The sequence below is a fragment of the Helobdella robusta genome, assembly GCF_000326865.2.
Source record: "Helobdella robusta unplaced genomic scaffold HELROscaffold_51, whole genome shotgun sequence".
NCBI classification, from domain to species: domain Eukaryota; kingdom Metazoa; phylum Annelida; class Clitellata; order Rhynchobdellida; family Glossiphoniidae; genus Helobdella; species Helobdella robusta.
The window spans coordinates 1246292-1263054 of NW_008705261.1; the positions used below are offsets into that span (position 1 = coordinate 1246292).

The 16763-nt window shown below is 34.0% G+C and overlaps 2 protein-coding genes across 2 annotated transcripts; one reads left to right on the top strand and one right to left on the bottom strand.

Moving 5' to 3' along the window:
- The first annotated feature begins 309 nt into the window (after positions 1-309).
- On the top strand, positions 310-10378 carry HELRODRAFT_185969 (hypothetical protein). The gene is made up of 12 exons (XM_009027906.1): positions 310-333; positions 1070-1131; positions 2324-2391; positions 5548-5661; positions 6106-6242; positions 6459-6541; positions 7177-7308; positions 7523-7707; positions 8111-8308; positions 9527-9574; positions 9723-10216; positions 10238-10378. The coding sequence occupies exons 1-11, from the start codon at positions 329-331 to the stop codon at positions 9906-9908; spliced, it is 1218 nt and encodes a 405-aa protein (XP_009026154.1). The 5' UTR covers positions 310-328; the 3' UTR covers positions 9909-10216; positions 10238-10378.
- A 2991-nt stretch (positions 10379-13369) lies between these two features.
- Positions 13370-16763, bottom strand: HELRODRAFT_193497 (hypothetical protein; the record flags this gene model as incomplete). Its single annotated transcript, XM_009027907.1, has 4 exons — positions 13370-14557; positions 14980-15062; positions 15352-15475; positions 16335-16763. The coding sequence occupies 4 exons, from the start codon at positions 16761-16763 to the stop codon at positions 14039-14041; spliced, it is 1155 nt and encodes a 384-aa protein (XP_009026155.1). The 3' UTR covers positions 13370-14038.

A 16763-nucleotide genomic window follows, 5' to 3' on the forward strand; every position in this document is an offset into this window, starting at 1 on the left:
TTCACATGTTGTGTTCACATGTTGTGTTCTCATGTTGTGTTCATATGTTGTTTTCATATGCTGTGTTCACATGTTGTGTTCACATGTTGTGTTCATATGATTTATATATATGTATAATATATATATTTAATATATATATATATATATGTATATATATATATATAATCAAATAATATATATATATAATATATACCTATATTATATATATATATATATACACATACACATACATAAATTGAATATAATTAATGTTGTAATTTAATTTTTTACAATTAATGTTGTTGAATTCTTCAGCGACAAGATCATCCACGAGTACGTGGAGACGGAGATGAGGTGGGTGGTTGGATGCTTCAACGTTTCAACATCCATGCATGCATCCCAATTCATTTATTCAACAATCAATCAATCGTTCAGTCATTCATTCACTCACTCAATTAATCAGTAATTTTTTCAATCATGTGACGCTTATGAATGATTTGAGTTTTTGAGTTCAACTCAATCATGGACTGAAGAAAGAAAGAATGAAGTGAGGAGGTAATGATGAGGAAGAGGTGAGTGGAGGACGGAGGTTTGAATTATAAATGCTATCCAGTGCTCTAAAGTTAGGGGAAGAGAAGTCGCAAAGAATTTTTCAGCTTTTAATGCTAAAAAGTCGGCAAAATTCTTTAAAAAAAATTATAAAAGTGAACTAACTCAGCACATGTTGAGTTTGAAGATGCTTCAGTCAGTTGAATGGTCTCTTGCAAAAGTTGCGTGGGAAGTTTGTGGGTGTGTAGAAACCAAAATATAATGGGTTTCTTGATGTTTTCCTTGCTATCAGCATTATCATAATCACCATCAATGTCATCATCATCATCACCAACATCATCATCATCACCAACATCATCATCATCATCACCAACATCATCATCATCAACAACAACATCATCATCATCACCAACATCATCATCATCACCAACATCATCATCATCTACAACAACATCATCATCATCACCAACATCATCATCATCAACAACAACATCATCATCATCAACATCATCATCATCATCAACAACATCATCATTACCAGCCCAACTAACATCGCCAAGAAGATCACAGTTGACTACAACCGCTTGGAGGCTCCTTACAGAGGTACTGTGGTGATGGTGGTGGTGATGATGATTAAAGTACTGATTTTGATGTTGACAATGATGATAATGATGACGACAACATTTATGATGATGATGACGATGATGATGATGATGACGATGATGGTAATGATGATGATCATGATGATGATGATGGTTGCAGAACTCATTGAGATAAAACCTGCTGGAGCAATTTAACGTGTGATGTGATTCTTGTAATGGCGGGGCGTTCATCAGGCTTCATACATTATTCATTCGTTCGTTTGTTCGTTCATTTCTTCCTTTCTTCATTTATTCCTTCATTCATTCATTTCTTCCTTCATTCATTCATTCGTTCGTTCGTTCGTTCGTTCGTTCGTTTGTTCGTTTGTTCGTTCGTTATTTCGTTCGTTCGTTCCTTCATTCATTCATTCATTCATTCATTTATTCATTCATTCATTCATTCATCCATCCATCCATTCATTCATCCATCCATCTATCTATCCATTCATTCATTCGTTCGATCGTTGAGATCTTGTGCAGTATGATGAAACTTTCAAACACGTTGACATGCTAATTTTAGTCTTGTTGTTGTTGATGATAATGATGACAACGACGATGATGATGATGACGAGGACGATGATGATGATGATGATGATGATGACGACGACGATGATGATGATGCTGGTTGGCGATGGAAGGAAAAGTGATGAATGTGCGAGTTGAAATGGAAGAATGACTGGAGTCATGACGTCACTCACTCAACTGTCTGAGGTTAAAGTGAATCATCATCATCACATGACCAAATAACATGCAATATGATGATGGTGGTGATGATAATGATGAGATGTGATGTGATTCATTACTTACAGCATCTTCGTCATGTCTTTGTAATCATCACATATATCCATCATGTCGTTATCATCATCGTCTATTATCATCGTCTATTATAGTATTATTATACTATTGTCATCATTTTCTTCTTCATCTTCATTCTTAATACTAATGCCATTGTCAACATCATCTTCATTATCATCATCAACATCGTCACAATCATCATCATCATCATCACCACCACCACAGTCATCATCATTATCACCACAGTCATCATCATCATCATCATCACCACCACAGTCATCATCATTATCACCACAGTCATCATCATCATCATCATCACCACAATCATCATCATCATCACCATCACCACCACACTACAGACAGAGCCACAGAGGTGTCGCTGGGTATACATATCATCAGCATCTTCTCCATCAGCGAGCAGACCATGGTAGGCCCCCTCACTCTCATTTCACTCTCCCATCCATAATAATTTATTCCATAACTTATTTCATTGTGGAATAATATTAATTGTGAAATCGAATAATTATATATATATATATATATATATATATATATATTTATAATTAACGTATATAATAACATATATGATATAATATATATAATAACGAATATATATACATAAAAGTGATTAAATTGTTGATTGTTGTCGTCGTCCCTACAGGTGTGTGTGAGTATGTGTATGTGTGCATGTGTGTATGTGGTGTGTGTATGTGTGTGTGTGTTTTCTTTTATGAATTGAATCGCATCTCCGAACACCACACACCTCATGACACACGCGTATCGCATCTTATGACACCACACATCAACTAGATATATATATACAATACATATAATAATATACACAACTAATAATAATAATGTTGATGATAATAGTAATGATATTATTATTATTATCACAATATTTAAAAAATAAATTTAATAATGCAATTTAAAACACACAACCGTTTGATTCGCTTTGGAAGAAGGTTTGAGAAGAGCACGAGGTGTGTAGTCTATGGTGTGGTGCTGGTCTGTTGAGGTGTGTGGCGTCATGAGGTTAAAAGTCATTTTCATTTGTGCACTTACTTCAGAGGTATCAACAACTACCGCAGGAAAAACTCGCATCAAAAGCATTGCGTTTGATAGGCGGGGAACTCTTTGAATTCGAATCCAGTCACTGTAACAGCAGGGCTAGGCGCCATTAACCATTACGCAATCACGCTGCCTGCCCATCACGAGACGTGTGGAGTCATGAGTGGTGGTGGCATAAAATGTGTAGTGTCTGTATCTGTATTTTGATTTGTGTAGCGCCTCTCTCGAAAATTCTTCAGAAGCACCTTCTAGGGTGTGTGTACATTTTCAGCAGTTTTTTAAATGGAGTTCATTTAGTGCTAGAGCTATTCATTAAGGGCGCAGGGCGTGAGCTCTCAACTTCAGCGGCCACCGCTGCAAATCTCAGCCTTTCAGAGTAAGAAGATCAAAACGCCGGACTGACCAAATTTCCTGAACCCTTGACACCGATGCCAGCTGGTCACTTAGATAATCTGTCTCTGACCAACAACACAATTTTAAACTTCATCTTAGCCGGCGTCAATGGGGCGATCATGATAATGATTCCATCGTCGACTGCCTCAAACATCCGAGAGCATCTTCAGCAATTTTGGCAACAACGCGTCGTTGTGCTTTTGAAAATATTTCAAACTTGCTTGGCGATTATCTTTTTTTATTTTAGAATTAAAACTTAGATTTGATACTGGCCGATATCTGCTAACTAAATCTGACGGTAGATTTGTTTTTTAAACAGTGAATTGTTATTGATTGTTATTTTTTGAGAGCTCGGAAGTTTTGATGAAGTGATGAAGTGAAGTGCAGTAAAAATTTGAGCTGATTCTCCAGTAGTTTTCTCAGTATGAATGTTGGCACTGGATCAAGGAAGCATGATTTTAAGAGCGAAGATCCTATAGTCAATTTAAATTCCTTACCTGAGGTCACATAAAAATGATCAAAAGGGTTCGTTGAACCGAGGTCACATTCAACATCGTTGACGACTTTGAAGAGACGCACTGCAGTTAATCATGCGCCAGATGGAAGCAGTCAACAACGCACTTAACTTTTTCCTAAACATTAATGATGAAACTAAATTCTGTAGTTTTTTAGAGTGTTTCGATTCGGAGATGACAGGACTCCAGTCTCCAATAACTTTGTTCTTTCACGAAATGCTGCTTCTGCTACTTCAATGTCTCCAGCCTCCAACGAACTAAATCATAATTCGACCTTGGTCGCTGAGACATCCGCTCACACTGCTTTTAATTTTGCGACAACCATCGATTTCATACGAATTTGTACCTCACGTTGTGCTACAAATCTATTTAAAAGATCATTAAAAGTTTGCTTGTATGTTCAATAGTCCGTCTACTTTGCAACCACTGAATTGTGTGTTTAAGTTTGTGGTGTGTTGAGGTGTGGGGCGTGTTGATGTGTGGGGCGTGTTGAGGTGTGTGGTGTGTTGAGGTGGAGAGTGGGTTGAGGTGTGGGTTGTGTGACAGTGTTGTATCATGTGGTGATATAAGGTGTACGAACATAGTGCGATGAGTTTTAAATATTTTTATATCGCCATTTTTGACAGTTGTGAAAGCATTATTAAACAATGCAATAAATCTAACATAATAAATTAAAAAAGTTGAAATTAAAAAAATTAAAATTAAAAAAAAATTAAATCAAAAATTGTTTTTTGAAAGAGGTGTAATTAGCATCTCAGGAACGTGTCCAGCACATTAACATGGTGTGTTGTTGCTAATTAACCAAACATGCAACCAACGAGAAACCGGCCGAATGATTTTAATTAAATTAGATTAATTTTATTTAATTTAACTGACGCAACAAAGCACATGTGCTAATTTTATTTTCTCTCTTCTATTGATCGTCAAATCAAATAGTTTAGAATTATTAAGAAGAGAATATTCGAACATAAGCTACAAGAATTTTATCTAAAACCTAATTTTCTGTTTAATAAAAAAAATTTAAACAATTTTTTAATGAAGAGATTGCAAAATTTTCGTTTATTTGATTTTTTCAATTAGTTTATTTTAAAATATATTAGTTTAAACAAGGCCGAATAAGTTAAATACATTCAGAGAGTAAAATTGTATGATTCCTGATGCATTCTACGATTTGCTGGATGATGATGATCGCCAGCAAGTTCTGCTGCAAAATGATTCTCAACAATGCGCAATACTTTTGATCAAAAAGGTTGCTGGCGTACTGTGTGGCGGAGCACGGGCGGGCATTTCTTCTTCTTATCCAATCACTCACCAGTGGTTAATTTCTCGTCCAATTTCGATGACCTCTCAACATTTACTGATCCATCCCAATCGCTCGAACTTAAACACGCGCTGATTATATTTATGTGAGCAAATAAAGTGCGGAGGTGTCTCACAATGTGTTTTCAAGATTCCCATTACTTGCTTTATATTTAATTGGCTGTTTCTTATTGAGCAAATTTACGTTACAATTTTTGCAAGTTGAAATAATTTTTGGAAATTTTTGTCTTTTTGTTTAAATTTCTTTTCGTTAATAATTTGAAATGAAACTTTGAATGTTGCAGGATTATTCCATCAGCATGTACTTCCGACAGGCCTGGAGAGATCCGCGTCTCTCATTCCCTCCTTACAGAGCTCCTGGCACCTCAGGAGATCCCAAGAAGCAAATAAGAATGCAGGTTGCTTTCACAAACACGGTCATGTGATCAGCAAACATTCAACACATACAACAGTCAACTTTCTAGGCAACAACAACAACAAAATCAGATCACTGAGCATGATATGAAAATTTGAAATTTTTACTCAACCATTCTAACCACATCATGACATGTCGCGTTGAGTTGTTATTTTCATGTTTTGTTATTCACCTTATTCATATTTGTTTATGAACACGCATCGCCAAGGCAAGGATGGCGTGATGGCCTTGTGGTTAAGGTCGCCTGGAGCTGTTTCGCAGTAACCGGGTTCAAATATGACAAAAAGATCCCTTCCTGTCACATGCTTTATGTAATGCATCGTTTAGCATGTATTCATATACGATGTTTGTGACATATTGTTGAATCTTCTGAATTTTGGAAGAGTGTAATTGACCTTTAACCTTTTTTAATCTTTTAACCATTAAGGATGAATCATGGAACATCATCTGGGTGCCTGACACCTACTTCAGGAACGAGAAAAGAGCGGCCAAGTTTCATGACGTCACCGTCGCCAACCGGATGTTGACAGTAAATTGTACTGGTCACGTGTGGTACGTTACTAGGTTGGTGTTCCTTCTATTTCTTTCTTCTTGCAATGATTAGTATTTTCTGGTCAACGTGTGGTTGCATCGATAGATGATGCTCTCATTGCGCAAATGCGATCTAATTAGATATTTTCTTAGTTACATTCACCAGCATCAACGTCAACTCCATTGTGACATCTTCATTTCATTGATTGGAAGCATGAAGACGAATGATGATTCGATTATAACCACCAGAATAACAGTGACCTTATCTTGTCCGATGACCTTGCACAAGTACCCGCTGGATACGCAGAACTGTCCTATGCAGTTTGAAAGCTGTTAGTGGATGCCATTGTTGATGTTGTTGTTGGTGAGGATGATGCCTTTGTTGTTGTTGGTGATGATGATGATGTTGTTGTTGGTGATAATGATGTTGTTGTTGGTGATGATGTTGTTAGTGATAATTATGTTGTTGTTGAAGATGTTGGAAAAGTTTTTACTAATAATGACATAGTGAAACAACAAGCTAAAATACAAATATACACAAGGATGTGTTAATGCTTTTACTGATTATTTATAATTAATTTGACAATTACAAATATTAAAAATGAAATTTTTCCTAAATTTGTTAGGATGCCTGTATAAGATATAAGCAAATGTACATGAAACATTAAAGGGGTTTTAAAGATGAAACGCATCATAGCAATTTGTTTAAATAATAAAGGCTCTCAAGTGGAGAACAAAAAATATAATAGGCCTAACCTGTGAAACCTGTGAAGCAGTTGAGCTCAGCAAAATCAACAACCAACGCAATAAAAAAACTCAATAAATTTGTTGAGAATATATAATTAATTCACGACCAAAAAGTCCGTCATTCAGTAATCATCATTATCAAGATTACCATCATCATCATCATCATCACCATAACAGTCTTCATCATATTTTTTTCATAATGATATTCTACACCACATAGTTGGGCACGAAACGAAGACAATGTATTATAACTGGCTGCCTCAACCGATCGACTTCTACGAGGGGGTGAGGGTGCCTCAGTTCAATCTGGTCAAGACCATCATGGTCGATTGTTCGGCTAACTATACAGCCGGTGAACTTTGATTTTTCATTATTTCAATTTTTTTATTTTTTTTAAAATAATTTTCAATAATATAATATTTTTTTTGTCTACTAAGCAGTACAAGTACAAAATTTGCAAAAGTCCAAATCATAAAAAGTTTTCAGTTCAAAATGACACCGCCACTTTTGAGTTCATAACAATCAACAACCCTTCATTAGCTTTTATCATTATCACCCCTCTGAAGGAATTTTCCCATGCGCAGAAATTCGTTTTGTGATCCAGCGAGATATCAGGTACTTTCTCATCCAGGTTTTTGTTCCCAGCAGTCTCATCGTCATTATGAGCTGGGTCAGCTTCTGGATCAACATTGATGGCGCGCCAGCGCGTGTGTCCTTGGGAATAACAACTGCCCTCACTACTACAACCCAGGTGTGATTTAACTGAAAATGAAATATATTTGTGTTGTCTTTTCATGTAAACAAGCTCAAAGAGTTGCATAAACTGCGACCATACATTATAATACTGCTGAATTTAAATTCACTAACAAATCAAAAACTTCATTATGCATAGAGTGTCTGATGGTTGGAACATAACAAATCCCTCACAAAGACAATTAAAGAAGCAGAAAAATGTTTTAAAATCATGCCTTATACATAAATTGCAATTTTTGGCTATTGGGTTTTAAAAAGGGCCAAAGCCTAATGTCTAATTTTGACCAAATGTTTGGCGCACCACTAATCAAATTCATGCTATCAAAATTCTTTGATTTGTTGATTAAGTGCATAGTTACGTTTTGCTTAACACATTATTTGTATTGCTTTTCATCGATCAGAGTGTCAGCATAAACGAACTACTACCCCGCGTGTCTTACATAAAAGCCATCGATGTCTGGATGATTGTTTGCTTAATATTTGTCTTCTGCTCTTTGGTTGAGTATGCCTTTGTAAATGTGGCTGCCAGGACAGGGGTTCGAATCCGCACAGTTGACGTGGGCAGGGTGCCTCTCGTTTCCTACGACTCCACCATAGATGTTTGTTCTACTTTTCTTATTATTTGAACATCATCTTTCATGTCTAGTATTTTTAATTATGATGTCTATAAAGAGAAAATGTATAAATTTTTTATTCTATGACTTCAAATATATTAAAAATTACGACATTTTATAAACATTTTCTGTATTATTATTATTATTACTGTGATGACTGTTTTCAGTTTCATTTTTCAGTTTCACTGAGGCGGTATAATTTTTTACAACACACGGAAATCGGTAGTTTGTCTGTAGTCGTACATACAAATTAAAAATAACCAGGGATGCGTGCAAAAGGCTAAAGGTCTACAACACACCTCCTAGGTTCAGAGGAACCAGCAACACACGGACAGTGTATATGAAAACGTTTTAAACCGCACACGATGCACGCGATGAACGGGGATGTTTTAATCATGTTGAACCAATCACTACAGGCACTGCGAAACAGCACCAGGCGACCTTGACCAATAGACTATCCCGCCGCCCGACCACAAATAAATTATTATCAGCATTGTGATGTATTACTGCTACTAATGGCTAAAGACGCCTGGTCCTGCTGTTGTAGTGATTGGGTTCGAATGCAAAAGATCCTCGCCTATCATATGCAACATGTGTGATGCGTGGTTTCTACGCGTATTCATATACTTTGTATGTTTGTCGTTGAAACTTCTGAAGCAGGTGCACAAGAGAAATCGATCCTTAACCTTTTTAACCTTTACCTATATCAATGTTAAATTGGTCTTATACTGTTGTAACACTTCAACCAAACCAACACCAATGTTATAACTTCAAAAGATCTCTATATTTCCAACACCAGTGTTGTAGCTTCCCAAAATCCTCAAGTTATCGTTATTCCGTAGGTTTAAGATTTCCGATAAATGAACGCAACTTATTCAAAAGCTAACTTTGTTGAACGGTTTTTTTTGAATGCCAACAGTAATAGAAACACTAAACTAATCCAAGTGACAACATGAATCACATTTACGACCCCTTTTCAAACCTCACTGAAAACCTCTCTTATATAGCCTCTAGAGCTCCATAGTAGATTTTTACAATCAAAAGATTACAAATATAGCAGAAATAACAAAGATAACGAATAATCAAGATAACAAACAATATAACACAATTTGACCATTGCAGTGGTTGTAACATTATTAAGGTTACATCAATATTATATTAATGTGTTATTAATGTTATATTAATGTAATACTGTTATTTCAGTTGAACACAGAATCTGCATCTCAGTCCGTATTCATAAACTGTTGGCTGGTTGGTCACCTCCACTTCATTCTACCTTGAAATAATGACAAAACTAAGTTTTTCATTTTGGTACATGTAGATAAAAATTATCGACTTTAATTCATTATCTACTTTTTTATCAAATTTTATTTTTTAAATGAAAATAAAACAATTTCAGTACGTAAAGGAAAGAATGACGACGAGAAGCTACCCCAGTGTTGTCGATGTTGAGGCAAGCCGCTTGAAGGCCAGGAAGATTGATAAGCTTGCCCGAAAAATATTTCCAGTGTCATTCTTAATTTTTAATATTGTTTATTGGCTGGGCTATTCCATACCGACTGAGAAGTTTCAGATGGACCTATGAACGAATCCCTTCCCGAACATGCTCTTATGCTGTAAAGAACATTTTATTTTTTTTTCTTAAATTTCAGACTGGTTCAAAGTTTTTTCTTAATAAAAATTTATTTTTTTCCTTGGAACAAATAGCAACATTTGTTTGTATCTTTACAGTTTTTCACACTAATCTATATTACTTAATATTTCATTTATTTTAAAATTAGAAATTTTAAGTGTTGACATTTCATGAGCTTAATCGTTGTCTGAATAAATAATATATAAATTATATATATATGTGTGTGTGTGTACATATATATAATTGTATTTATGTTATATATATATATTATATTACTATATATATATACATATATATATATATATATATATATATATATATATATATATAACAAAATACATACTGGTAGAAGGCCAATTCTTGATAATATGTAGTAAATTATCCCGATTTATTAGTGTTTATCAACTTATATTTGAATTTATCTGAAATTATTTCAGATAGATCTATTTCGACGTTAAACCGTCATCGTCAGTGCATTATTTATTGATTTATTAATTAGTAATATTATAGTTTTAATATTATTAACAATATATACAAATGAGCTCAAAAAAGAAACATGAAATTTTAATGAAAAATTCTAAAGACTTAATTTTGTCGATAAAAATTTACTATGACAAATTGAAAAATTTGTATATAAGTTGATAAACACTAATAAACCGGTTGGAATTTATTATATATATATATATATATATATATATATATATGTGTGTGTGTGTGTGTGTGTGTGTGTGTGTCATAAATTCCAGGCCTTTGTTAGAAAAATTCCCGATATAAACTGCAATCAGTACTGGGCTATACAAATTATCTTTCTATATAAACCGCTGCAACCAGTTCTGATGATGATTGAAAAATTGAAATAGGTCCTATACACTGGAGAATGTATTGGAAAACTGTATATTATTCTAACTTTAATAAAATAAATAATGACGAAAAGAATCTGGTTAGAAATAATAAGAAATGTTATAAAAAACTATCCTATAACATCGGTAGATTTTATAAATTACTGCATTAATTATGGTCTTTTACCAGCATGCATATATATATATATATATATATATATATATATATATATATATATATATATATATATGCATGCCAGTCCTGTACAAATGTTATCAACAAATGACCAACCTGATGCCACCCAGTTAATTTTGGAAAAGAAATAATTACGCGATTATTAAAAGTATGTGCTGATTGCTATAATTGGTTTTTATTGGTTCGCATTATTTACAAAATCTTTGTTGTGACGTCATTGAAATTTAAAATTTTGAAACACGTTGTTAATGTTTATTTTAATATGTCAGTTCTCAACCAGTCAATCAGCAAACTGCTATTTACGTGAGTTGATGAATTTGTTAGACCATTCACAGAAATTGAAAGACAAACAAATCATTCAAATTTAAAATTACATAAGATAGATAAGCCACATAATACTACAATAACAATTACGACATATACGACATATACAAGAAATAAACTATCCAATAAACCCAAATGATCCCAAAATAACTATCATTATATGATCCATTGAGTATATATTGCACATAAAATAATTTATTTCAAATGAAAATGGTTTTTAAATGACAGCATTTACAAATGGAGATAAGCTTTGAAGTTGAAGTCTGAGAATCATACGAATAAACGTGAATAAAATGATACTGGAGTCTGGAGAAAATTTAGATAAATTGGCCCATAGATACCTCACTATAGAGTCAACGAAAATACACAAACGTAGTCATCTTAAGTCATCAGACCACGGGAGTTTTGTCGTTCCGTCAGTCCGTTCCTCAAATTTTGAAAGAAAATTTTGCGGTGGAGGCTGAAATATTTATTTATTTCGAAACACAGACCCAAAGCCCACTATGGGTTTGTATGGTCCAAAAAAATCACAAAAATAAAACGATTCCAAAAGATAGTCAAATAAGTTCTTCATCACATGACACCTTAAATATATTAGCCCTCAATAAAACTTTACCCTTAATTCAATCTAGTTTTCTATTTTTCATATTGATCATCTAACTAACTCATTAAGTCATCATCTTGTTCATTAATAAACAACTTTATTTATTTCAATCGATCGATCCGATCGATCGATCAATCAACAATCAATTAGTTTATAAAGCACTATTTCCGCGATGTTCAACAGCGCTCCTCAATGACTATTGCAAATATGAATATGCTTAGGAAATAACATCTTTAATTTTTATATAACACCTGTATTTTTGGTCATTTTTTGATAATATATAAGAAAGATATCATTCTTCCATTTTAAATTACTCGCTATAATAATACTTAAAAATTTTATACTTCACATCTTCTTTATAGTATACTACAACTATGAAAAATTATTGACCAAAATTTCGAATTAGTTAAGATTTTAAGATTGGGTATATTAATTTTTAAAAAGTTGCTTGACATCCATCTAGACAAATGTAGAAGTTTAGTATTCACGAGAGTTTCGACTTTTTGCACCGAGCTGCCACTTGCTATTATCGTAGTATCAGATAACAAATTTTAGAGAGGAGCTAAATCATCAATGAAAATGTTGAATAGTGAACCGAGTGTGGACTTGATACTGACATACTGATATTTTGGATTGAAACTGCCAGATATACATTTTATTCAAGAAAATCACAGCATTTTCAGCATTGCTTATTTTTCGCTCCAACTTCTCAATTCTTTTAACTGTGGTCCTTAAGTTGTAGTCAAGTTTGCTAAGTTCGTGTACAAAATTTTTATTTTACGCATTGTTTAAGGAGTGAACCATTAAATAGAAAAGCTTTAATTATACTAAGGAAGAAAAAACACAAATACAGCAGACATATATGGTAAACACATAACTAATCTTTGAAAAATACGCACACTAAGAATGGCAACTTCGGTGTCACTTATATTCATCTTTCGGGTCCAGCTAAACACCCACTCATTCAACGAACGACTGAGCCCGTAACACGCAAAATAGGATTACAATACGCCGCTTATTTTACGCGTTACAATATCTGTAACTCAATACAAGCACCAACCTGAATTTGACTGGCGCATATTGGTATTTAAACTAGATTGATTTTGCAGAATTGTGATGTGAACTATATAAATATGAAACTATTGATAAAACAAATTTTTTGAGGCTGAATTTTTTAATTTTAACTGTTCAACCATGTAGATGTAAGCAGACAACTAAACGAGCGGACGACATTTTCCGACTGACGTCAGAGAAGCTGAACCTCACAACATAAGATTTATCCCGATGAACGTTGTTAATAATATTTTTGAATAATAAAATTTTCGATCATCCTGAAGCTGAATTGAAATATTTCTCATTTTGGTATAATTAAAACATTTTAATAGACTTGCAATAGACTTTGTTAACATGTTTTAGAATGTAATTTGATAGTGAAACAAAATCTACAGCTAGGAACGACAAAAAGGTATTCTTCAGTTTAAATCAAATCATACGTAATATCGTTGTTGCTAATATTATTAAAAAATTATATCACTCCATATATATATAAAAAAAGTGATGATGAAATACAACAGAACAACAGAAAAATAGTTATATATATATATATATATACATACAGTATTGTATGAATTCTACCGAATTGGTATTCTGTAGAATTCATATAGTACTGTATAAAATATGGTCTCCTTTCAACATATCATATATATATATATATATATATATATATATATACCCGTTATAAAACATATTACAAAACTTCAATTAGAACCACCACCTCATACACTAAATAATCTTAAATGCATGCAAAATAAAAGCTTTGTACGATTGCTTTTAAAATGATACAAATATTTGAAACTGCGTATGATAACGTGTTAAGCGGAAATTTAATTGAAATATGGTTTGATATGTTAAGTGTCCCAGGACATACCTTTATTTCTAATATGTGACGTTTTAGGAAGCTATTGGCTGAGATAAAACAAGATGATTGGTTAAAATAGAAACAGTTTGTTCATAAAAATGCGAGAATATTTTGATGGTGTGATTTCTCAATTATTTCATTAATATTATTAGTTAAAATGTCAGTAACAAAGTCTTAACAAGTAATATTATTCAAAACTGATCAATAAGTTTCTTCGTCAAAGTCTCTGACTGCAAACTTAGTGAGACCATCGCCATCGTTATTAGCACAACTTGTTCTACTGCTGCTGACATAATAATCAGAGCGTCCTCTATTTTTCCCATCGTCCTCTGTACCATAAACATCGGCATCATCAACTTCAGCCATTTTGACGAGGTACAACTGGCCAGATTGCTGACGAGCATGACGACGATAATAATTCTCATCAATTGTTTGATTCAAGTTGGACATATTTATGTTCAAAAAACTCTTGAAAACCTGATCCTGCGCATCATCGTCATTTTCATTACGTTTGATGCCATCAGCACCCCCAACGTCACCAACACCAACATCGCCAACATCATTATTTCCACCATCAATATCGCTGCAATCCTCTTCATCGTCATTAAAGACAACAACTTCTACACCCTTGTGAGGCTCCATTTTTTCTGATGATATGACAACTTCGTAGTGAAGTACATCTTGGCGCTGTTGCTGCTGATTCACACGAGTTTCTGATAACTGCAAAGAAACATTTAAACCGCATTATAACACTAACGAAATGATGACGGAATTTAAATTATTAATATTACTATTATTCACTCTTAGATATTCCTCATATGCTCAATTTAGGATAATTTTTGCATTTTACTTTTAATGACATCTGACCATATAAATTTTGGTCAATAGACTCATTAATTAATCAGGACAGCCACCTCACCTCCATTACACAGCGAATCTGAAGGTTCATATTTCTCTAACCCTAACCCTTTACATAGATATCATACCATGTGTAATTTCTTTACATTAGTTTCTAAGCAAAACAACTTTGATTGTTTCACTTTCACAACGAAACAATAATTACGATAATAAGAATTACAATAAATTGAAACAGCAGAGCGTTGACTTGGTGCTAATACCAAGTATTAAAAATTATGAACAACCCTTTTAGAAGCACGTTCCAATGTTGCCATAGTGACCAGCATTGTCTGATTTGGCGATAGCGGTGAGGAAGACGACTCTGAATCTGAAAAATTATCATAAGATCAGTTTCATCACGCCATTTTCATCATATTTTCATCGAAAACGACATGACTGGTATTTGCGGCGGCATGTTAATTAATTATTGAATCTAAAGATGCTACGAAACCTCATATTTAAGACCACCATCACACGCCATTCTCATCATCACCATCATCATTGTCGTCATCACCATCATCATTACTATCATCATCGCTATCATCATTCTCATCATCACTATCATCATCTTCGTCATCACCATCATTTCTATCATCATTGGCGTAACGGACACTGACCTTCCTTAACAATAGTAGATGATGATACATCAGATCTGACGTTGCTGCTCAGCAGAATCTGAGGCTCTTCAAGCACCGAGGAGGAGGGAGCAGGCGGTGCCATTCCACCAAACGTTGGAAGCCCCTTTCGATGACAACAACGACGCCAGCGATAACAATTATACCAATGACGATATATTGATGATGATGAAAATTACATAATAACAATGATGATGACAATCAAGGCCATAGGATATGATTAGGATATTACCCTTCATTTTCATGCAGACGATGCAACACAGACCGATATAGAAAAGAATACAGAGAGTAACAGAAATTGCTTTTTATTTAAATTGAGTTCGTCCTTTATTATGCCGTTGGAAAATGAAGAGCCACTCACGTGTCGTTCATCACTTAATTTCAAACAAGCCATAAAATGCCATAAAAGCTCTGCACGCACAAGCACACGTCAACTCATGCTTTCACACTGAAGCACAACAACGCGTGCACAGATCACTTTGCACACCCAGTTAAGGAGTCAGGGTGTCGAAGTCAGCTAAAAATCTGACCGACTACAACTTAATTGAAATTTTCCAACTTCGGGAAAAATTTTCGACTTCGACTTCAAGTGCAAATGTTTATAAACTTCTGCTTTACAATTTGAAACCAATACCATACAACGACCTAGGTTTAAAATTAGTTGATATAATTCTTTTTATTTCTAAAATTATTTTGTTTTGATTCTATATTTATGTTCTGAAAATTAACGAAAAAAACCATTTAAATTATTGTGCACTGCTTAACTTTCATGGATGTATAAAAAATATCAATTCTTTTGCGTTGCTATGATGCAAATTTTAGCATCATTACGGGAGTGACATAGTGCTTATTTCTTCCAAAATCATTCTCACCATCGACACCATCCACCAACTGCTGTAGCACTATCATTATCATCATTGCCATCATCATCATCATCATCAAATAATTTCAGGACGTACGACAACCTGCAACTTGGAAGTGGTGTGGTCTTCAATCAATTCCGCGTTTAGCACATTCCTGTGTGAACCGTTTGACATTTCTTCGTGTTTCATCAGACCTTCCTCATTCTTTTTTATTTTACCACTGTGGTTCGATACCATCTCGATTTTATTTGCTTTTGTTGATGACGTGATTTGTTGCGATTGCTGTTTTTTGTCATTAGCGCCAACAGTTAAGTATTTGGTATCGCCTAATCTATCGGTGTTATCAATCAATGTTTCATGTTTTATTTTAACAACTTTTACTTGGTTGCCAATTGATTCTGGTGGTGGAGATGAATGTGAGGAAGATTGTGGGGGAGGTGTTGCTGAGGCTGCCTTTCCATCACTTCTAACCACAACTGCATCGTGAGCTTTTTTCAAGTTGATGTGCAATCTGTACGACAAGATTGGCAT